Source organism: Helianthus annuus, chromosome 9 (genome assembly GCF_002127325.2).
Source record: "Helianthus annuus cultivar XRQ/B chromosome 9, HanXRQr2.0-SUNRISE, whole genome shotgun sequence".
In the NCBI taxonomy this organism is placed as follows: Eukaryota; Viridiplantae; Streptophyta; class Magnoliopsida; order Asterales; family Asteraceae; genus Helianthus; species Helianthus annuus.
The window spans coordinates 165,964,139-165,989,453 of NC_035441.2; the positions used below are offsets into that span (position 1 = coordinate 165,964,139).

A 25,315-nucleotide genomic window follows, 5' to 3' on the forward strand; every position below is an offset into this window, starting at 1 on the left:
CCTCCGAGGCGAAGAGGAAGGAACGCACGGATGTCCACACGAGGGGGAATACGCATCGGCACCCCTCCACATTCAGGTAGCAGCCGGTACTCGCCACTTCACGAAGAACCCGAGATGGGAGAATCTTCACATCCCGTCTCAGAAGTAACTTCTGCACCAATCGCGCCACCCCCACCATAGGACTTCGGGAACCCAATCCCTGCTTATACTAGCGCGGCAGCATATAATCCCTTCGAGCAGACGTTTCCCCCAGGTTATAACTTTACAGAGGATCCCTACTGGGTAGCTGCGAACTACAACTCTCTACATCCGGAAGGTACTTTTGGAGGTCCCTGGGCTACGGGACAATCGACCTATGGATACCCATCATATGGATATCAGCAGCCGCAGCCTCCTCAACCACCGCAATATCCGCTACCACCGCCGGCACCGATGATGTCGCCGCCACAAGTTCAAGAAATCCTTCAAGGGATAAACGATGTGCGACGTGAAATGCGGCATGAATTGCGGGAAGAGCGTCGGCATAATCGTGGGATGTTTAAGAAGATGGTGGATTTAATCAAGGGAAAAAGCAAGAAGGACTACTAAATCCTTTGTTGCTAGTTATTTAATCATGTCCCTGCGAGGACATTTATTTCTGTACTCTGCCCCTGCGTGGGCATATTTTTCCTTTCTGTTCTACCCCTGCGTGGGTTTGTTTGTTTGTTTGTTTCTATTTGACCCCTGCATGGGTTTGTTTGTTAGTTTAGCCCCTGCGTGGGTATGTTATTTGTGTAAAAGTCCCGTTTAGGGCAAACTCTTGTTAGTTAATTTTATTTGAAATGGTTAATTTAAGTTTTTCATTTTTAAATTATATGCATAAATATAATATCGAATAAATGAAAAATAGCAATTATAATTTTAATTTACCATTTTAATAATAAGAATCTTAAAAAGGTAAAACCTAGCTTGAATGTCATATTAAAGACCTGGCCAATATGGTAGAACCTGTTGAAAAGATTCAATCTCTGTTAACATCTGTAGACATGTTAGCATTCTTGGTTAGTGTGATCCGCAAAATCACACATGTCACCCTTTTAATAAATTATCGAAATTTATATTCTATATATATCTGATTGTGACATAATGCCTACGGGTTATAACTAATGTCATATAAAACAAAAAGGCAGCCGTGGTTTATAGACCCCCTGCCAAGAAAAAGGATTGATTTGTTTTAATTATTCAAATTTTAATCCTAAAGAATCTAAATTCAAATTTAGAAATTTGTCCAAGTGACTAGGCCTATTGTGCCAATATATATTTCATTCTAGGGTAAAGTAGCTAATAAAAAGTCCTGAATGAAACTAATTAACAAATTAACTAATATGGCTCTTATTTACCATGGTTAATAAATCGTCAAGAACGATAATACCGTTAGGCTTCTAAATAGACCTTGTCCTTACTTTTATGTAGCACCTAAAGCTACATGGCTAAGTCTGAAGAAATAAACAGTCATCCAGTGGAAAGCCCAGATAACACTAAAATACATATAACTGGTGCGGAGCTACAAGCGTTAGTGGAAAATGCTGTTGCCAAAGCCATTGAAAGGCAATACAGTGAATCAAACGGGATCCGAAGTAGGACCCGGTCCGCGCCACATTCCAAGTCCAAGGTTCATTCGGAGGCTCATAGCAAACCGCCCTCTAAGAAAGATGTATCTAAGAAAGATGAGCTCAAGAAGGATGATGAGCGACATTCATCCAACCAAAACAGTGTCCCGTCAAGGAAGGTCGAGCATAAGCCAGAACCGCGTGATAAGTCATGTACATACAAATACTTCGTCTCTTGTAAACCCCGGGACTTTACTGGGGAGAAGGGAGCGATTGACTGCATGACCTGGTTGGACGAAATGGATACGGTAGTGGACATCATCGGTTGTGCTGAAAGGGATGTAGTAAAATATGTATCCCAATCGTTCAAAGGAGAAGCATTGGCATGGTGGAAGTCTCTCATACAAGCTGCTGGGAAAATCCCACTCTACAACTTATCATGGGATCAGTTTGTTGCTCTTATCAAAGATAATTATTGCCCGCAGCATGAAGTAGAAAGAATCGAGTCAGATTTCGTATCATTGGTGATGAAGAATTTAGACTGTCAGGCTTACCTCACCACTTTCAATACCCTATCTAGGTTGGTTCCGTACTTGGTAACCCCAGAACCTAGGAGAATTGCTCGCTTCATCGGGGGTTTAGCCCCAGAGATTAAAGCAAGTGTTAAGGCATCGAGGCCTACAACTTTCAGATCAGTAGCTGATCTATCCCTCTCTCTCACCCAGGACGTAGTCAGGTTGAGAGCACTTAGGAACTCGGAAGAGAATAAGAGGAAGCGTGAGGACGATACCTCACGGAGATCGGAGAAGAGACACCGAGGGAATAACGACCACAGGAAAGGGTCGGGATTTAAGAGAGATGGGCAACAATCAGGGGATAAGCCCAAATGCAAAACCTGCAAGAAGAATCATTTTGGGAAATGTCGCTTAGAGTCGAAATCGCAGTCCCACACGAGACCCTGTGGAATCTGCAAATCTACTGATCATACGACTTTGAAGTGTAAGGGTCTGAAGGATGCAACATGTTACGGTTGCAACGAGAAGGGGCACATAAAGTCTAATTGCCCAAAGAACACTAAGAAAGCCGATGATGGAAAGAAGACCAATGCAAGAGTCTTCAAAATGGACGCTAAGGAAGCTGTTCAAGATGACAACGTGATTACAGGTACATTTCTTGTAAACGATATTTTTGCTAGAGTATTGTTTGATTCTGGAGCAGATAAGTCTTTTGTAGATAATAAGTTCTGTGAGTTGTTAAAATTACCTGTAAAAGCCTTAAGTGTGAAGTATGAGGTGGAATTAGCTGATGGAACCATAGAAACCGCCTCAACTGTTTTAGATGGATGTGTTATATCCATTAGGAATCACTCTTTTCCATTATCCTTACTTCCCTTTAAGCTAGCCGGTTTTGACGTAGTGATAGGTATGGATTGGTTGTCACATAACCAAGCCCAGATTGTGTGCAACAGAAAGCAAGTGGTAGTTAAAACTCCATCTGGTGAGTCACTCACTATCCAAGGAGATACCCAGCATGGATTGCCTGAGCAAGTGTCCATGCTCAAGGCATCCAGATGTCTACAGAAGGGCTGTGTCATTTACATGGCACAAGTTACTATTGATGAGCCAAAGCCAAAGATTGAGGATATCCCTGTCATTTCGGAATACCCTGAAGTGTTTCCGGAAGAACTACCTGGTTTACCACCAGACAGGCAAGTGGAGTTTCGAATTGACATCATTCCGGGTGCGGCGCCAGTAGCGAGAGCACCATATAGGTTGGCACCAACGGAGATGAAGGAGTTAAGGACGCAGTTAGATGATCTGTTAGCTAAGGGTTTTATTAGACCTAGCTCGTCTCCTTGGGGAGCACCGATTTTGTTTGTCAAAAAGAAGGATGGATCGATGCGTCTGTGAATCGATTACCGCGAGCTTAATAAAGTCACCATCAAGAATAGGTATCCTTTGCCTAGGATCGACGATCTGTTCGATCAATTGCAAGGGGCAAGCTACTTCTCAAATTTACATACTTTCAAGGTTTGTCAACTCTAGTCCTTTATTTAGTATTTAATACCACGTGTAAACTCATGACACGTGTCAACACATTATTGGACACAAAATTTCGAGTGTTACATCCTCACCCCCTTAAAATAAATCTCGACCCGAGATTTACTGAAACAAATAAGGGTATTTTTTCTTTCATCATGGATTCAACCTCCCACGTGAATTCGGGACCTCTACGGGCATCCCATTTGACCTTCACAATAGGTACATGCTTCCTTCGAAGTTTCTTTACCTGTCGATCTTCAATCGACACAGGTTTTTCAATGAACTTTAAGCTCTCGTCAATGTGTACATCCGTATGCGGTATAACCAGTGATTCGTCAGTGAAACACTTCTTTAAGTCGCAGATGTGGTACACATTGTGGATACCATTGAGCTCCTCAGGTAAGTTTAACTTATAGGCAATTGACCCGACACGTTCGATAACCTCGAAAGGTCATATGTATCTCGGGCTTAGCTTGCCTTTCTTACCAAAAGGCATCACTCCCTTCCAGGGTGATACTTTAAGCAACACTTTTTCACCTACTTCAAAGTGAAAATCTTTACGCTTTGGATCTGCGTAACTTTTCTGCCTATCTCGGGCAGCCTTGAAACGGTCTCGAATCTGGACAATCTTGTCCGTCGTTTCGAAGACTATCTCTGGTCCTGATAATTGGACATCTCCAACTTCCGCCCAACAAACGGGCGATCTACACTTTCTACCGTATAATGCCTCGAAGGGCGCAGCCTTAATGCTGGTGTGGTAGCTATTGTTGTAGGAGAATTCGATTAATGGTAGGTTCTTATCCCAACTACCACCCAAATCGATCGCACATGCACGTAGCATGTCTTCCAACGTCTGAATAGTACGCTCACTCTGACTGTCTGTCTGAGGATGGTAAGCCGTACTAAAATTCAAACGTGTGCCCAAAGATTGCTGGAAACTTTTCCATAAATGTGACGTGTATCTAGTATCTCTATCAGAGATAATAGACACAGGTATGCCATGTAAGGCTACAATCTTATCAACGTATAACTGGGCCAACATGTCGGAGCTATAAGTCTCCTTGATGGGTAAGAAATGTGCTGACTTAGTCAGTCTATCAACTATAACCCATATTGTATCATTTCCTTTCCTCGTCTTGGGTAACTTGGTAATAAAGTCCATAGTTACCATTTCCCACTTCCATTCGGGAAGTTCAGGCTGTTGTAGCAAGCCTGACGGCTTTTGATGCTCAGCTTTGACTTGCGCACAAGTCAAGCATTTTGCTATATAAGCGGCTACAGACTTTTTCAAGCCTATCCACCAATAATTTGCCTTTAGATCCTGATACATCTTATCAGCTCCCGGGTGAACAGAATATTTGGAACTATGGGCTTCCTGGAGGATAACATCTCGTAGTCCTCCATAAATTGGAACCCATATTCGTCCATTTAATCGTAAAATTCCGTCCTTGCTAAGAGTTAACTGCTCCTCAGTTACTCCTAGCTTTTCTTTAGGATAGTTAGCTTCCAACACAGCTTCCCTCTGTGCAGCTAACAACCTTTCAATCAAATTATTCTTCACTTCAATGCTCTTGGCATTGATTCGGATGGGTTTCACCCTTTCCTTTCTACTTAAGGCATCAGCGACTACATTCGCCTTGCCGGGATGATATCTGATTTCACAATCATAATCATTTAAAGTCTCCATCCAATGGCGTTGCCTCATGTTTAAGTCCTTCTGATCAAACAGACGTTGAAGGCTCTTATGATCAGAATAGATCACAAACTTGATACCATACAGATAATGCCTCCACAGTTTTAGTGCGAACACAACGGCACCCAACTCCAAGTCATGGGTGGTGTAATTCTTTTCATGCACCTTTAACTGCCTTGAAGCATAGGCAATAACCTTGCCTTTCTGCATAAGCACACACCCCATGCCAGTGTGTGATGCGTCGCAGTAAACTACGAACTCTTCGGTACCTTCAGGCAATGTCAGTATAGGAGCGTTGCTCAACTTTTGCTTCAGAATATCGAAGGACTCTTGCTGCTTAGGACTCCAAACAAACTTTACTTTCTTCTTGGTCAAGGAAGTTAGGGGCGCAGCAATCCTTGAAAAATTTTCAACGAAACGCCTGTAATATCCTGCTAACCCCAGGAAACTACGAATCTCTGTAGGCGTCTTTGGCTCTTGCCAATTCATGACAGCTTCTACTTTAGCGGGATCCACTTGGATACCACGCTCGCTGACAATATGTCCAAGAAATTGGACTTCTCGAAGCCAGAATTCGCACTTAGAGAATTTGGCATAGAGTTTCTCATGATGCAGGAGTTTGAGAATACAGCGAAGGTGTTTCTCATTGTCAGCTTGGTTCTTAGAGTAGATAAGAATGTCGTCGATGAAAACGATGATGAATTTGTCTAAGTACGGCTTGCAAACGCGATTCATGAGATCCATGAATGCGGCCGGTGCATTAGTGAGCCCAAAAGGCATCACTAGGAACTCATAATGACCATAACGAGTCCTAAATGCGGTTTTATGTACGTCTTCATCTCTGACTTTTAGTTGATGGTAGCCTGACCTCAAGTCAATCTTCGAGAAATAACTTGCCCCTTGCAACTGATCGAACAAATCGTCGATCCTCGGCAATGGATACCTATTCTTCATCGTGACTTTATTAAGCTCGCCATAATCGATGCACAGAGGCATCGATCCATCCTTCTTCTTGACAAACAGGACAGGTGCTCCCCAAGGAGACGAACTAGGTTTGATGAAACCTTTAGCTAGCAGTTCATCCAGTTGGGTCCTCAACTCCTTCATTTCGGTTGGTGCTAACCTGTAAGGTGCTCTAGCAACAGGTGCTGCTCCAGGGATGATATCAATCCTGAATTCCACTTGCCTATCTGGTGGCAAACCAGGTAGATCTTCCGGGAAAACTTCTGGATATTCCGAAATGACGGGAATGTCTTCTATCTTTGGTTTTGGCTCTTCAATAATGACTTGTGCCATGTAGATGGCACAACCCTTCTTTAAACATTTTGAAGCTTTGAGCATAGTCACTTGCTCAGGCAATCCATACTGGGTATCTCCCCGAATGGTAAGCGAGTCACCAGACGGAGTCTTTATCACCACTTGCTTTCTGTTGCAGACGATTTGGGCCTGGTTGTGAGATAACCAGTCCATACCCAGAACTATGTCAAAACCAGCCAATTTAAAGGGAAGTAGAGATAGAGGAAAAGAGTGGTTCTTAATGGATATCACATATCCATCTAACACAGTGGAGACGGTTTCTATGGTGCCATCTACTAGCTCTACCTCATAATCCACATTTAAGGTTTTGACAGACATATTCAGCAATTTGCAAAATTTATGATCTACGAAAGACTTATCAGCGCCCGAATCAAAAAGTACTCTTGCAAAGACATCATTTACGAGGAAAGTACCTGTGATCACGTTATCGTCTAGCACTGCTTCTTTCGCATCCATCCTGAAGACTCTTGCATTGGTCTTCTTGGCCTCTTCAGGCTTCTTGGCGCTTTTAGGGCAGTTGGTTTTAATGTGCCCCTTCTCGTTGCAACTGTAGCAAGTTGCATCCTTCAGCTTTTTGCAATCCAAGGTCTTGTGGTCCTTGGACTTGCATATCCCGCAAGCAAATGACTTCGACTGAGTCTGCGAGTTCGATTCGAGTCTGCACTTTCCAAAGTGGTGTCTCTTGCAATTCTTGCACTTGGGCTTCTCACCAGACTGTTGCCCATCTCTCCTTGACTCAGACCCTCTCTTGTTGTCACCGTTTCCACGGTGCTTCTTGCCCGACCTTCGTGAAGTATCATCTTCACGTTTTCTCTTCTCAGCTTCTTTGTTCCTCAGCGATCTTTGTTTGACCGCATCCTATGTGAGGGACAAAGATATGTCAGCTACAGATCTAAAGGTCGCTGGCCGAGAGGCCTTTACGCTTGCCTTTATTTCGGGGGCTAAACCACCGATAAAACGAGCTATTCTCTTTGGCTCCGGGGTTACCAGATACGGAACCAACCGGGACATCGTGTTGAAGTTCGTGAGGTAAGCTTGACAGTCAAGGTTCGTCATAACCAACGATAGAATGTCGGACTCGATCTTTTCAACCTCATGTTGAGGGCAGTAATTTTCCTTGATGAGAGAAATGAATTCCTCCCACGTCATGCTGTACAAAACAGCCTTCCTCGAGGCCTGAACCAACGACCTCCACCAAGCCAGGGCTTCGCCCTTGAATGATTGCGAAACAAACTTTACCACGTCTCTCTCTGCACAACCACTGATGTCCACCACGGTGTCCATCTCGTCTAACCAAGTCATACAATCTACCGCGCCCTTCTCCTCAGTGAAATCTCGGGGTTTGCAAGATACGAAATACTTGTAGGTGCAACCCCTGGCGTGAGAGGCATCAGTAAACACTTTTTCCTTAGGACGAACACTGTTTTCATTGGATGAGTGTTTATCGTCGTCCTTTTTAGGCTTAGACGGTGGTTTGCTGTGAGATTTTGAGTGGGTTTTTGGCTTTGAGTGCGGTGTAGATAAGGTTCTGCTCCGGGACTTGGTGTACTCTTCATACTGTCGATCCAAGGCTGCCTTAACAGCACCGTTGACAAGAGCTTTCAATTCCGCGCCCGTTAAATGAATCTGGGCGTTATCATTTTCATCTTCTTTCGAATGACTATTCACTTCATTTGGATCAGCCATTGTAACTTGAATCTGCTACAGAAGATAATGACAAAGTTTTATTTAGGAGTTTATTATGGAATTGTCTTTTATGACAATTCATTAACCATGGTAAACATAGACCATATCTGGTTAATTTGATACTCACATTTATTTAGGATTTGAATATACTTATCATAATTACAAACAATATTGTTAGTGGCATAAAAGCCTAGTCACAAGGACGTTTTTATAATATAAGCCGGGATTACAGAGAATCGAGGCATGAAGGTTTGAACCGTAGTCCTTTTACCTTTTCTGACAGGGAGTTATAGACAACAACTGCCTTTTGTCTTATATGACAATAAGTATGGCCCGTAGGCACTACATCACTAATGGATGTTTAATAGGTTTGACCCGTAGGCAGTACATCACTAATGGATGTTTAATAAATGATCATCTTCATTGACGATTTAACCCATGATTTATAAATCATTAATTTAGGCTTTGGAATCCTCAGAAGGATTCTTATATAAGAATGACGCTTGCGATTTTAACGAATCACATCTGCCATTAACGTTAACATGTTAACAGAGGTTAACTGGGAATCTGAATCTTTTAATCAGGTCTTACCATCTTGGTCGGGTCTTACTATGACACCTGGCTAGGTTTCACCATTAAGATCCTTTATTTAGGCAGATTTATTTAACAGGAATGTTTTTTTTTTGATTTATTTCATATATAATAACAAAAATGAAATTTATAACATAATATTCCATTAATCTCAATAATGATTACACGCTGCCCTAAACGAGACTTTTTAAATAAATAAATACCTACGCAGAGGTTTACAGAAAACAAGTCCACGCAGGGACCAAATACATAGATAGATGTCCGCGCAGGGACTAAAAGATAAGTCCACGCAGGGACTGAAATGCAATTGCCTACGCAGGGACTAAACACGATAAATGTCCACGCAGGGACTAAATTGTACTAGTAAATACAACAGTACATAAGGAGACTAATGATCTCGTTTCTTCCTTCCTTTTAGTAGGTTTGCTAGGCCCTTGAGGAATCCACGATTACTCTTACGTTCTTGTTCGAAGTCTCGTTCCACACGGTGTAGACGGTGGAGGATTTCTTCTTGCTCCGGTGGAGAAAAACGTGGCTGCTGCGACGGCTGTTGAACCGGAGGTCTAGGAGGTATTGGATACCCATGAGCTGAGTAATGTGGTCTCCAAGAGGTTCCATGGAGGGCATTGTAATTAGCCGCTACCACGTATTGATCGGCATCATAATTATAGTTGTAGTGCGTGTGAGTCGGCTGCTCAAACGGGTTGTACGCGGTGGAACCGCCGTATGCTGGTATCGGATTGTCATATCCGAATGGTGGCGGAGGTGATGCAACTGGTGCAGAATTCACCTCTGCAGGGTGACCAGAAGGTTCCCCTAACTGTGGTTCTTCAGGCACTGGCGGAAAGTGACTTGCACTCTAGTGGCGAGGGGTGCTAAAATGGAATTCCCCTCCTCGGGTGGACATCCGCGCGCCTGATCTTCTACGCCTTGGCGGATCAGGAGGTGCTTGCTGAACTGGTGGCGGTGGAGGCGGTGGCGTAACTGCCACGAACCGTGAATCCTCAGAAGGATCCTGTTGCTGCTGATGGTCATGAGGCGAGAAGTGATGAGATGGTGTGAAGTACCAATCACATTGGTCAAACCTCGCCTGGTAACTGTCGGGACCTTGATAGGGTGTTCCATGGAAGGATGACCCATCAGAGATCTCGATTGGATGATTGGGAGTACCCCTTGCAGGCTCAACGGGATCTGTATCCTCGTCCATATCCACTGCATTATCTTCAGAAAAGTGATCCTCTGGTCCTAAAGGGTTGTACCCTATTGGTTCTTGGACATAATCAGCCGGGTTAAACTATCCTACGAAGAAAGGAGAAGGATCGCCATAAGAACGGTGCGAAGCAGATCGCTGGAGAGGTATGAATGAAGGTTGAGGGTTATTGGGTTCATTTTCTGAGTTTGGTCCAAAAGAATGACGGTATGAAGGTGTCGAACTGTGCGAGGTAGAATGTCTTGCAGGTTCAAAGAGGTTCCTTCTACGCCTCTGTGGTTCCTCACTTCTTGTACTGGAAGGAGCTCGCATGTTCGAGGGTCCGGCCTCGTGATCATTGTGAGTGATCGGCCCTTTGCCTCTTCCTCCTCTTCCTCGTCTAATTGCTGGTGGCATATTTCCTGCTTTCAAAACTTTAAATCACAATAAACAATAAAAGACAAACTGGAATAAAATTTCGAATTTGTCCTATGTTCTTGTCTAGACTCAAGTATGTGCAATTGTGTCATTGAGATTAAACACAAAAGACTAGTGTTTAATTCACTCAATGTTGGCTCTGATACCAACCTGTCACACCCCGATTTCCACGTGTCTCACCGGTGGGCCCGGTGGGGGATTACCGTGACGTAGTTGGCAACAATATAGTCAAACCACACAATATATGAATGCACAGCGGAAGCATAAAGATAATTATATTTCAACCATTGTTTGTAATATCACTGTATTACGAATAGTCGAAAAGTATCCACAGGGGATCAAACAAAATATAAGTATTGTTCAACAGACTTAGGCATCTTCAGCTTGCGAGACTCTTTATTGATGCTAAGGAGAAATAGCCAGCCAATTACGCTTAGTACCTACATTTAATCTTTTTGGGAAAATACTTCAGTTTACACTGGTAAATACATTCAACCGATACTTTTGTTAAATGTTTATTAAAATTGATTGGAATGCACAGGGCACAAACTCTTTTATAACTTGGGAGAGTTATTTAAATTTATAACCTTGTGAACGAATTACATGTTACTTATGCGTTCAGTAGCCCGGATCTTGTCCGGGTTAAAGATTAATAGACACACCACATAGCATGAAACCGTGGCGGTTAAACCAACGGCTATACCTTTATAATTATGGACATAATGCCGGGTGTACGCCTACACCCGGATGTCAAGGTCGTGGCCATTTCGTAAAATGCTGCCAAGGATATCCGGGACATGGTCATTAACCCCCCAAAGGCTTTAAAGTAAACAAAACTGTTTAAACGAGCCGATCAAATTATTCAATTAACCACCAATCGATGGAAGATTTGATGCCCGATCAAGCGGTATTTTATATACCGTAACCCAAGCTCGTATAACGGAAAATAAGTTAAAAGTATTTACCTTTGCAAGTATAAATCCTTAATCGAATAAATTGCAAATAGCTTTTACTGGTCTCCTATTCTGGAACGAAGGTTTAAAATAACCTATTAGAATCCTAACGGGTCTTAAATTTAGCCGTAGCTTAGACCGGTCAGTTCTAAAGGATAGTTACGGTTTAATCGCGTGAAAGGCGAAAACCGTGAATGGAATGTGATTTGGACCCAACAAGTTTGAAGACTTGTTTTATATGGGTATAATAACGACACTCTGGATTTTGGGGTCAAAGCAATATGGTTTGACCCGTTTCGGCCAGTTTATGTAAACTAGTTACATAAGCCGAACCGTGCGCGCAAAAGGCGCAACGGGTAACCGTAAGAGTCCCACACTGGTTTCCTAAGTCAATATGCTTTAAAGAGGTTGTGGTATCAGTAGGATACCTTCCATAATGCCCGTAACGAGTTTAAAATCCATTTTATGCCCCGTAGGGGTATTTCGGTAATTTTAAAGATTTATAAAGGAGGTTTCTGAGTTCTACAGAAAATCTGAGTTTTCCGAACAGTTTATAAAGTTCAAAATACTTTATTTATTATTTAAAATCAGTAGCAACTTGAATCGGGTCAAAAGACATTGTAGAACTCAAGTTATGGCCGAAAAGGGTATATTCGGTATTTACCGAACCGATGCCATAACCGCAGGTTAAAAATAATTAAAAATCTTTAAAAATCCCAAAATATTAGTTTACATCAGTGTGTAAAAGGTTTGGTGTCGAAATCCGGGTTTTGATAGGCGTTATGCTAATTGCGCTATTTAATTACAAAAGTTTCCGTAATTTGCGCTATTTAGCATAACTCCTATTCTGGACCTCGGATTGACGTGAAATTTTAGGGACATGCTTAGAAATCAGTAACTAAGGTTATGGTCCTTTCACATATCCGAAATTCTCGTTTTAAATCTAAAAGGGCGTTACGGTCAACTTTTAAGCATTTAACGGAAAGGTGTAAAAGACTCGGACAAACAACGAACCGGTCACAGAGGGTTATACCAACATGTAACCTGGTCCTAAGAGAGTCCTAAGGCATATCTAAATCATACTTTAACGGGTCAGAACTGAAGTCAAAGCAAAAGTCAAAGTTTTGCGACTTTCGGCTCCGAACCGGGTCAAAACAGTAAATGGTCGGATCAAACAAGCTTAGACTAGTTAATATACTTATTATCATGTTTTATGAGTGTTAAAACAGGTTACACACCATCTACATTACTGATTATGCATGAAATCGCAAAATAGCATTTCTGTTGACTTTTTCTAAGCACGTTTGACTCGATATTCGGACTAGTTAGAGCGGGAATCAGAGGGTGCCCTTTTAGGGGTTTAAAGCTCACATGATTACCAACATATAACTACCTTTGATTCGACAAACCACTGGACCATTTGTGATTTATCGTAAAGTCAATCGTTAATTACGACGGATTGACTTTTAAGCTAAACTATGCAAAAACTAAGCCACAAAAGGGTAGGCATACTTACAGAAGCTTGGTGCACGACCAAAGATGTTAGAAGAATGATTTAGAGCTCCAGAAGTGAACTAGAAGGCAGGTTTGAGGTGTGTTGAACATTGATGCATTACATTGCCTTTTATAGTGAAAAATGAGGCATAAGATCATTACAACTCATCCTACAATTGTTCATGGATGATTAGCAGGTGTCCCTGAGTGCTAGGGGACATGTAGGGGGGCCCCATGCTTCAATTAATGCATCCAAGATCGTTCACAAGCTCAAACAATGAATATGTCCAAGTTTTCTGCATCTGGGACTGTCACGCGGCCCGCATTAGGATTCAGGCTAGGCTCACACGGGCCGCCTGAATCCTAATGTCAGTAACCAAATCTACAGATGGCGCGTGGCCCGCCTAAACTTCCTTGTTTCGCTAATGCGGGCCGCCTGAGGCCTGAATTTCAAGATTTTCAAATCTTTTGTAATCATTAACCTGACCTTTCGGTTTCGAATGGGTAACTTTGCGATTTGGCCCTCGATTATTTACGAACAAGGGCCTCGTGACTATTTCCCGCATTGTTAAGTCCCTGGTTAATTTAATTACTATCCGAAAAGCCTTAACTTTTATTGTTGACGCTTTTAACCCCTCACATACGAATTTGATCATAACTTTCTCGTTTTAAAACGAAACTTCGCGAAATTTATATCGTATATTCTAGTGAGCGTAATTTACTGTTACAACGTCTCGGGTTCGTCAAATGGTCACTCAGAGGTATAAATTAAACATGTTGACACATTTAACCCCTGTAGTTTGTAATCTCTCACTTTCTTCCGCGTTTCGCTCCGTACGATCCATGATTTATTCGTTTGATGGTACGGGCATAATTTAGCGTTACTATACAGTATATTTACCCCTCGTTGACATTTCTAATCCTCGAATTTACATACTTTCAAGGTTTGTCAACTCTAGTCCTTTATTTAGTATTTAATACCACGTGTGAACTCATGACACGTGTCAACACATTATTGGACACAAAATTTCGAGGTGTTACACAGAAATTTCAAAAACTTCAAACAATCACGAAGTTAAAATTTCAAACAATCAAACTGGTATAACTCAATAGACTTGGAAACCTAAATTGGTCACAAATTCATGGGGAGCATCACCAGTTCCAAACCATCCCGTTTGGATTCCGCACTTGCGGGTGTGTTAAATAATAAGGATAAGGTTGTTCTAGATCCTTCTCTAGAGACCTACACATGTCAATATCAACAATGGATTTTGGACTAGGAATCATTAACGAAGTATTACCAAAAGTTGTTTGACAACTTTTGTCATCGATGATATCTTGATCTTTTAAAAAATATTCCTAGTTTTCTATAAATGTATATAACACGTCAAAAATATAAAAAAATAAAGTTTACTGTAATTTAAAAATTCTTCTTAAAATCATAGTAAGTTTTTTATTTACAAAATTAATAATGGAGAGACAATTTAGCTAAGGAGGAGAGAGTCCTGAGGTGGTGGTGCTCCTAGCTGATGTTGGTGTAATAAATCATCCATGGTCGCTCATAGTATTTCTTAGAATTTGTTCTGCTAGTGTATTGTAACTCTCAATCCCTTTTCGTTGCCAACATTTTCTTGTATACACACATTAAACAAATAAATTGTAGTTTGTTAACGATAGAAAATAGTTACGTTGAGAAATAAGTAATTGCATATCTCTAGAGAAGGGCATGAGCATGAGATTTCATAATACTGGAAGTAATAACATCACTAGTAACGACATAGTACAGGTTTCGAGTGGTCCCAAAGATTAAGAGACAACCCTTGATCTCTAGCACTCTACTTTCACAATTATGGGTGATCAATAGGTTAAGCACCGGGATCGACTTCAACACGTTTTTAACTATGTAATTGATCATACCTCTCCTAACTTAGTTAAAATGCAACATCCAAAAAATTGCATTGAAATAAGTGAAAAGCCCATAAGGGGCAAGTAAGTAATTTTACATGATGGTATTTAAGGAAAATAGAAACGTGAGTCACCATTTCACAACGTCACTCTCATCATTTCGTCTTTGGAGTTAAAGAGAGAAGTTAGAGAGAGAAAAAGGGCTCGAGTCCACTATGTCAAGTCGTATTCGAGTGTTAATCGAAGGGAAGCTACGTAAGATCATATCGAGTCTGTTTTCGAGCTAAATGTATGGATCTAAACATGTTTTTTTGGGGTTTTCACATATTAAAGTTCATGTTTGGTTTCAAATGATGAAACTCGCTTTAAAGATAGAGGTTTCATGAATTATTTTGCATCGGAATGCATGGGATTGTATTTTGGGTTGATTAGAATCATAAAGTCTAAAACTTGACTTGTTTTCAGATTGATATCAGTACAACAGCCGTTACAGCCCACATTTAGGGTTTTCTTGAGAAAAAAACACTTCACGCATCCCCATTCACGCGTTGCTTTACGCACACATGAAATATAGATCATGCTTCATGGTTCACGTGCCGCTTTGCGTGCATGCAAAACATAGATCACACTTTACTGTTCACACAGCTTAGTCTAGGCGTAGAGTGGTTCACGCGTGGCACTTTGCACGAGGTCATGTGCATGCAATGTCACTATGTGCATAGTATAGCACAAAGGCTTAGGCATAGTGCAAACTCTGCCCGAGCGCAGAGGGGCTCTGCGCTTGGCATAGTTTTGAGCGTAAGACCTGCTTTGCGCCTCAGAATTGAATTATAGTTAACCCATTTCACATGTGAACATGGAACAATTATCTAGGAGTACAAGGGTTAGGAACATATTTCAAAGGTGAGTTTATAGATCCCTCTTTAATTACTATATTGTTTTCGGCTGATATGCATACTCACTACAACTTTTCAAAGTAATGTATTTTTTTCTTATAAACATGATAGTTTATGATGAGCTTTGCTAAAGTAAAGTATACAGTTTTAAAACACTAAAGTATTATAGTGGTAAAGTGTTGTGGTGTCCATACTACACATACGATAACCTATGGAGCCGTATTACAGTTGCTTACTTCCGGGGTCGTATTATAGGTTATAATACCTTGAACTTTGATATAATAACTATAAATGTGAGAAATATGAAATTTATATTTCATATATTGTCAAACGAGATAGTAATGAGTAAAATGACTATTAGAAATATAAGTTATCTAAACGAGTACTTAGTATTAGGAGTGTGCATTGGTCTGTTTGGATCGATTTTTACCATTAACCATAACCGCTAGCTTCGGTTATGGTATTTTCTTAACTATAACTGATTACAGTTAACCGGTTGTGAAGTCAGTTTTGGTTAATTCTGTTAATTAACCAATCAAGATTTTAAATAAATAATGTGTGAACGGTTTGGACTTAGCTTGCTCATTTTTTGTAAGACAACCAAGACTACAATTGATGATAAACTACTCATATAGGATCCTTTTTAATATGGTAATTCGAAGAAAAAAAATTACTTATGCTTTCACATTGGGATGGTGGAATTTTATAGTTTCCTCGCATTCAATGTATGTTCATATATAAATGCATAGAAAGTGATTAGAATTGTGTAAAATCAACAACATAAATCTATTAGTTTTGTACTCACTGGTGTACTACGATTATAAGATCTCAAATCCTAATCATAATAAAGGACATCTACATCAAAAATAATTCTGTTAATAACATACTTTAATCAGAGTAAAAAATGCAACAATGCAACCCACACCTTAAATTAGCTATCTATACCAAATCTAGAGGAATATAGGTTCAGAAATTAAAGCATCAAATGGATTATATGTTTGGACTTAAATGAAAATATTAGTGAGTATTCACATCATTAACGAAAACCTCTAATTGACTCAGCGTCAAATCATTAATTTGAAGGCCCGTGCTTTTTGAGTATCCACATAATTAGCGAAAAACTAAAAACAACTCGATTATGTTCTAATTGACTCAACGTCAAATCATTAAGTTGAAGGCCCATGCCTTTTGAAATGTGACTATCGAAATTGTTTCCCTTGTAAACAACTACACTAGGGTGAGGAAGGCATAATCTTTATTAGACTCTTCTACCATTGCCCTTGTTGTACTATGCTTCTCACGCCTAAAAGGAAAGAAACCCGGGGGGGGGGGGGGGGGGGGAATTCAGTTTTAGCGGCGACAAAAATCGTTGCTAAAGATAGCAAAAGTCGTCGCTAAAGCTAGAAACAAGCAATAGCGGCAACTTTCCGTCGCTAAAGCTGTCGCCGCTACCGCTTCGTCGCTATTGCTTGATTTTCGTCGGTAAAGCATGTCTCCGCTATTGCTGATTTCGTCACTAAAGCATGTTAATCAATAGCGACGATGAGGGTCGCCACTAAAGAGTTAAAGAGTTAACGAGGGAATGATATGAGATTCATTTTATAACATACGATATAACATTTTGTCTATACATACGTGTGTGGATTGTTATACATTTAAAAGATAAATTCAAAAGAAATAAGATAAAAGCAAATAAAAGAACTATTGTTTTTTTTTTTTTTTTTTAATTTTATTACCACAAGATTGTATATAGTAGGTGTTGTAACAACTTTAAACCTGTTATTGAGAACTCAGAATAGCATAAATAAATCAGAATAGCATAAACAAATGAAATGGTTGAAGGTTCCAAGGAGAGACATCATAGAATACAGAGCGAACAAGGATGAAACCTCTTTATTTTTAAACATCACTCACCAACACATCCATGTTACTATCGTATATTATAATATATATATATATATCTCCAATTTAAGTGAATGCAAATTATCTAATATTAAAATATCTATCATTTCTCAATTAGGAGTAAAATATCTAGTCGATTTTAGATACTTTTTGTTGTGACCTTGATAGTTTGTTAGTATATATATTTTCTTAAAAATATATTATATAAACTAAGTTTTGAACTTTACTTGGACGAATATTAGCTATAACATTCTAAAAAAGACTGCTTTTTCAAAATACAAGTATGATCAGTAATAAACAACCTATAGCATCAATGTAGTAAAATCGAAAAAGAACTGTTTAATTAGATATACTAGTGTTTTCAAGTAAAAAAATATAATCGAAATTATATCTTATGGGTATGCTATGCAATAATAATGAATAGAGTTAAATGTTATTTTAGTAGATGTGATTTGAGCTATTTTATCAGTTTAGTTCAAATGTTTCAGTTTTCGCCTGTGGGTTCAATAAGGTTTTACCGTTGCCATTTTAGTACACCGGGTTAACTTCATCCATTATTTCTGTTAACGAGAAGGGCAATTCGGTCATTTTATATGTAATTCTGTTAACTAGTAGGACAATTCGGTCACTTTATATGTAATTCTGTTAACTAGAAGGGCAATTCGGCCATATAAATTGACCGAATTACCCTTCTCGTTAACAGAAATAATGGATGAAGTTAACCTAGTGGACTAAAATGGCAACGGTGAAACCTTTTTGGATCCATAGGTTAAAAATGAAACATTTGGTCTAAACTGAAAAAATAGCTCAAACCACAGGAACTAAAATGACATTTAACTCTAATGAATATATGAGTTTTTTTTTTTTTTTTTTTTTTTTTTTTTTTTTTTTTTTACTATTAACAGAAAGAAAGAGTTACGAATGCACAGAGGTGGATCCAGCCTATATTTGTGAGTTTCCAGAAACTCAGTGCGTTTGGAAAAAACAAAAAAAAATAGTAAGAACTTTTTAGAATTTAGAAAAAAATTAGTGAGAATTAGAGAGAATTTATAAAAGAAACCCATTAAAATAAAATTCTACATCAGTCGCTACAAATGTGTATTAACACTTATTTAGTGAGAAAAAAATATCAATCCTAGCCTGGGCATATTTCTTTGTTTTGTTTTCTTTTCTAACTTAATCAAATTTGTATTTAAATAATACAAAGGAAAAGTGAGTAAATTAGCTGAATAGTTCATGTTATCTAAGAGATTTTATAAACACGCATATGAACACCAAGAACAACACTAGAAAATTATCATGAAGATTAACAAGAACTTATCATCACATATACTTCCATATCACCACATAATCAAAAGCTTCAATAAAGTTTAAGAAACTACAAGTGCTTAGCCTCTAAGGTTCATCATAACTAACACAAATTCTTTAAAGATTACAATGTTTGTCATGGGATTAAAAAGGCTAACCAAGTTAAGAACAAGAATTAAATGGTGGATGATCAAGTCTTGAAGTTATGCAGTTCTCCTTAGCTTCTCTTTGGCTCCAACTTCCTTCCAAGTGTAAAATTTTGAGAGAAAACTTGACTACAAGACCGAACTCCATTCACAAATGAGTTGAAACACGTATTTAAGCCACTAGAGGTTTGGCACGCTCATGCCAGGCTTTGGCATGATCGTGCATGGTTTGTACCAGTCTTGTTTTTCGTCTGTCGATCTTGTTTGCTACTATATTTGGAAAAATCCAGCTCAAAAGTTCCCGAGGTGGGCACGATCATGCCAGGTGTTGGCTTTATCGTGCCAGCCAATGTTTCACCAGTAATCATCAATGTATGCTCGTTAACTGACTACTCTTGGAACGATTTTTGTCGGGCACGATCGTGCCTGGGGTTGGCATGATTATTTTAGTCGGTGATCTTCCCTTATTTGGCTTGTGCTAGTGATGGTACTGGAGCTAGATGACCGGGCACGATCGTACCAGGTGTTGCCATGATCGTGCTATATCTGGCAGTTTGCTGGAATACTCTGTTTTTGCACCATTTTGCTCCAAAAACCTTCGTTTTATCACCGAACCAAAGCTAGGATCTGTATTTTCACAAATAACTCAAATGAGTACCAAAATCAATGAAAATACAAAGAGTTTTCACATAAACAGGGATAAATTTGATGTTAAAAGATGTATAAACTCTTATACATCACCCTTCTTAATTTTTTTTGTGTATTTTATAATAAGCAAAAATCTCGTTCACACCACTTGAAAGTTTAGTTGAACCCCTTGTTTGCACACTCATAAAATAATTCATAGGTCTGCATTGCGCACCGGTCCAACCACTGTAAGTTTATTTAAACAACTTTTAATTTAAAATGTTATGAACATTCATATCTCTCACTTTTTGATAAGCTCATAAAGTCTTGTTTTTTTTACCTTATTAATAAAGTAATCGTTTTTAACAGTATACTGCAATATTGATAGCCTATGATACTTGTTTGCCATATACTTTCTTCCGATGGAGAGATATGTTGTGGGAAAAGGCTAGATATTATAGAAACCATACATCATAGATTTTCAACCATTATTCAGCTATTATGCTAACATATATAAATTTTGAAAGGCTAAAACTATTCACACACCTTGACTGCCTATTTGCACACTATTGAGCCATATACGCATCGTATATGCGTCTACGATGTGTGTAGGGTTGCCTCAAACGCTGGTGTCAAACACAGATTTTGAGGATGCATATCGTATAGGCCTATACGAGACATCTTTGGAGTCTGAATTTGGTGTTGTAGGTCCGGCTAGGGGAGGATCTAGTCGCCTAATCCTTGTATACAAACCACCCCGGTTGTGCGAAATCCAACCGAGATAGCAAACCGAGATAGAACACGTAAGTAAACGACACACAAGACTCAACGATTAACACCTCTGTATTAATACTATGAAAGTCAGTTACAATGCAATGTTTACAAATGTGCTCTGTAAACTCTCTCTCTCGTGTGTGTGTTCTATGCTATGTGTTCTCTCTGCTGTGTTCTCTGCCTAGAGACTGTCTATTTATAGCAACAGCACCACGAAACGGACTCAGCATCGACGAAATAGACCATGGCGAAACACAAGACGGCGAAACGGAAACATAGATGACGAATCACATTCATGGTCGACGAAACACCTCTGTTTCGTCGACTTCAGTCCTGTTTCGCTGATTATGGGCTTGGGCCCAAAGGTTGGAGCCCACTGATGTGTTTAGCCTACTTGATTTCATCCCGAAGCATTTGATTCGCCGATCTGTTTAGCCCAAGGACCAAGTCCATGTCTTTTATGTCTTGGCTCGCTTTTCTTGTTCTTTCACACGACGGAGGAAAGACGTGTCTTTAACCGAATCACGTTAACTCGAGTCGTGTCCACAAATCGTGTATCAACAGGTGTTTTATTGATGTCTATATGTTGAGTATAGGTCAATACGACGCTTGTACGAAGCAAATCTTTTTTTATATATATATAAACTCCGCTCTTATTTGAACTTTCAATGTATAACGTTGTACCATTTCAATAACTCAAGTGCGGTTCAAACTTTCAATATATACGTTATATCGAATGCACCATTTCAATTTTATCGTATGAACATTATACCGTTTCAATGTTAGTGTTTCAACATTATACAGTTTTCAACATTATACCGTTTGAACATTATACCGTTTCAATATTATCGTTTCAATATTATACTGTTTCAGTATTAGTGTTTCAACATTATAAGATTTCCAACATTATTCCCTTTCAATATTTTGCCATTTCAGTATTTACCGTTTCAATATTATGGTTTGAACATTATAGCGTTTCAATATTATTGTTTCAGCAATATACCATTTCAGTATTATCATGTCAATGTTTTCTATTTTAACAACTATTAATATTAAGTTATTAACATCTTAACCAGGGGCGGATCTATGTAACGAGGCGCGGGTTCACCCGAACCAACTCGGTTTCGAATTTTCAATAAGGAACCTATAGAAAAAAATTTGGTGAACCAATAAATATTATGTTATATGAACCCATACACAAAAGTGATGAAGGCTCCACGGTTAAGGCTTCTCAATTCTAAACAATAGATCTTATGTTCAATTCTTGTTGTAGCCGTTTTTTGATTTAGTTTCCTAACTTTTTGGTGAGGTAAACTTCCAATTTCTTTCATTTTCTTTATGTATCTTTATTCTATGATGAATATTTTCCTATATGTAGTCTCTACTATTCTTGGTAGTTATATCATTGGGAGAAGTTGTAATTAGTGCTAAACTGCTAATGGTAGTCATTTCCAACCATTGGTGGTATCGTTGTATTGATTCTAGGAGAGTGAATGAATTGGAGTTGAATTTGTTCTCATTCTTCAAACAACTCATCTCATATTGTTTTCTACCACTGACCAAAAGAGTAAGTATGTTATTAAAATCAATCTAGATATGTAATGCAATTCATTTTATACAAGGTGGTAGGGAGGGGACTTTAATTTTTGTTAATTAGTTAAAATCTGAATAGTTGAATGATTATGTGTATATGTAAGTGCAGTTCCTGCCGGGTAACTGTCGCTTATCAGTTCTGTTCAACCAAAGCAGAAGTCCAAGTTAAAGTCAACGATAATGAAGATTATCAATTGCTGAAGGCATTCCGGACGACTTTCTAGTGTTTCGGATTATTGTACTGTTTTGTATCCCGGACAGTGTGTTTTGTCCGGGTTTAGTCCCTAGCCTTTATATATGTGTGTATTGTGTAGATTAGGGCATCTCTTGGAAGCTTTGTGCTCCTCTCCCAACTTATTCTCCTGGTGTGAATTCTAGAGAGAGAGACCATGTGTTAGGGAGAGAAAGCTAGGGTTTAGATCTTTGTGATCTAAACCAGCTTGTAGAAGATGATGTACACTCGTTTGGTATGTAATCTGTGATGATTGTATTGAAATGAATGAGTTTGTCTTGCATCTTCTTCTTCATCTACCCTGTTCTTGTTCTTCATGTCTTGAATCAAGTGCAATGTTTGATGTTCGTCATCGATCCGGCCTTTAACAGTGGTATCAGAGCATGGTTACCGATTCGGAATGGTCTAACCGCCTTCCTAATCACCATTGCTCTTGATTTGATGTTTGTTTCCGCCAAACATCTTGAAGACTTGAAGATTTTGCAGAAAAGTTGAAGAAAATGAAGCTGTTCGTGGTTGTTTTGTTCTCCAAGTTGTTGCAGATATGAGGTTTGATCCAAAAATTGCTATGTCCGAGTTTTTCTTAGTGTTAAACCCGTCGGAGTTTAAAACTCTGTGTTTGTGTTTCCGGGGTTTTGGTGAACTAGTGTGAAGTCACACTAGGGAGATAGTCCGGAGACTTGTTTCTTCTGAGCTTCAGCTTGTCTGAGTTTTCAAATCTCCAACACTTGTCCGAATTTTTCCTAGTGTCTTTCAGGTCCGAGTTTCTCCTTTTACTTGTGTCTGAATTTTAGTTAATCTTTACCAGGCCGAGTTATCAGATCCGATTTTCATTTTGTCCGAATTTTAATTTTTTCTAGTTATCCGTTTATTAGTCCGATTTTTTGGTTAGTCCGAACATTACTTGGTCCGAGTTTCACTTTGAGTTTGACTCTGTTTGAATTTTTGGACTATAAAGTTTGGTTTGTCCGAACTTTACTTGGTCCGACTTTCAACTTGTTTCCCTTATGTCTGACTTTTAATGTGTTATTAGAGTCCGACTTTAGATCACAAAATCTTCTACACAGTCCGACTTTTAAACTCAGTGTAGATACTTCACTATTGTCCGACTTTTACGTGTCCAAGTTTAAACTCAGTGTAGATTCTTCACTATGGTCCGGCTTTTATCAGTCCGACTTTTAATCTTCACAAGGCTTTGTCCGACTTTTAGACTGTGAATTCAGAGTTTTTACTTCCATATTGTTGTTCCGAATTTTTTTAACGGTTGTTCCGAAGTTGTTTTGACAGTTGGTCCGAGTTTTGAATATGTCCGAGTTCCAAGTCTCAAAAGTTAACAGTTCCATGTTCAAAGTTAATATTTTCTGAGTTTCAAAGTTAAATTTAACAATTCCGCGTTTCAAACATATATTGTCAAATCACTCCGATTCAAAGTTAAACTTACCAAACAGTGAGTTTTCCGAGGTTTGGCTTTTAAATCAGTTGACTCCGAGTTTTACAATGCTCCGAGTCTTGACTTTTGTTTGATTCCGAGTTTTACAGCTTTTTAATATGTCCGAGTTTTTTGAAGGGTCAGTATTCCGAGTTTGTTTGTTTAAAATAGTCTCCGAGTTTTCAAGTATATGTTCCGAGGTTTTACTTCGGTTCTCCTATTCTACTTCGGTTATGAACAGACTCTTCCAGCGAGTTGCTTTTTCTGAGTTTTACTTCGGTTATCCTGTTCCGTTGTTTAACAGAAATTTACTTGTTCCGAGTCTTTATGTAGATGTCTGTTCCGAATTTTTACAGCAAAGTATGGTCCGAGTTTTAAACTCAGAACAAGGGTATATAGTTCAACAAGTCCGAAGTTTTAACAGTTGTTCGAGTTTTTGATAACCGAGTTTTAAACTCAGTTCAACAAATTCCGAGTTTTAACAGTTCAACAAGTGTATATGGTCCGAGTTTTAAACTCAGTTCAACCTATTCCGAGTTGTATGATAACAGTTCAACAAGTGTATATGGCTCGAATACTCGGTACCAACAAGTGCACTGAGTTGTTGCACTGGTTACAAGTGTATATGGCTTCTTCATCAGCAGCAGGTCTCCCTTTTATTTTCGCCAATTGCCCTACAGGCCACATGTTTGAGCCCGGTTCTTATAGCCTTGTGAACCGTTTGGGAACACTTGTTTACAAAGGAACAGTTTTTGCAGCAGTAGGTTTAGCAGCGGGATTAGTGGGAACCGCACTGTCGAATGGATTGATCAAGATGAGGAAGAAGATGGATCCTAACTTTGAGTCACCAAACAAACCACCACCGACGCTTTTGAATGCTATGACCTGGGCAATTCATATGGGTGTGAGCAGTAATGTGAGGTACCAAGCGTTGAACGGGATTGAATACTTGCTGGCGAAGGGGCTGCCGCCTGTTTTGTTCAAATCCTCTGTGATTGGTTTGAGAATGGCGAACAATGTTCTTGGAGGCATGACTTTCGTGATGTTGGCGAGGATAACGGGGTCACAAAGCTCTGGTGTGGAAAAGAAGACGGAAAAGATGATCTGATCCGAGGTTTCAAGAGCTTTCGGGTTTTACGAGTTCCGAATTTTCTAGAATTCCGGGTTACCTGGGGTACCGGATTTTTAACTAAGTTTAGAAGCTTGTGTAGTTCGGAAGTCTCGAGTTGTGCATGTTCCGAGTTTTTCTAGTCATTCCGGGTTACCTGGGGTACCGGATAACTAACTAAGAGTCAGAATTATGCGTAGTTTGAAGACTTGAAGTCGGTTTCGGATTATCGAAAAGTTTTATGGTATTTATGTTGTCCGGATCAAGTGAGGAGGTGAAGAGAATACGACTTGCTTGGATTTTTGTATTGTTTACAAAGAAAAAGGGGGAGTAAAATTTTTTGTAATTCCTATTTTCTTTGTAAACCAAAAGCTCGTGGTGCTACATCGAAACAAGTTCGTGT

At 39.4% G+C, this 25,315-nt stretch overlaps 1 protein-coding gene across 1 annotated transcript; it reads left to right on the forward strand.

Moving 5' to 3' along the window:
- The first annotated feature begins 1,465 nt into the window (after positions 1 to 1,465).
- LOC110876685 (protein RETICULATA-RELATED 3, chloroplastic) lies at positions 1,466 to 24,912 on the forward strand. Its single transcript, XM_022124848.2, has 2 exons — positions 1,466 to 1,802; positions 24,356 to 24,912. Exons 1-2 carry the CDS (start codon positions 1,466 to 1,468, stop codon positions 24,910 to 24,912), a joined length of 894 nt encoding a protein of 297 aa, XP_021980540.2.
- Positions 24,913 to 25,315: the final 403 nt, after the last annotated feature.

Bases quoted from the DNA above. Each gene is read 5' to 3' on its own strand.
- LOC110876685 (XM_022124848.2), top strand. From the start codon at position 1,466: ATGGCTAAGTCTGAAGAAATAAACAGTCATCCAGTGGAAAGCCCAGAT. The intron at 1,803-24,355 runs GTACATACAAAT...GTATGATAACAG, and splicing joins AGAACCGCGTGATAAGTCAT to TTCAACAAGTGTATATGGCT.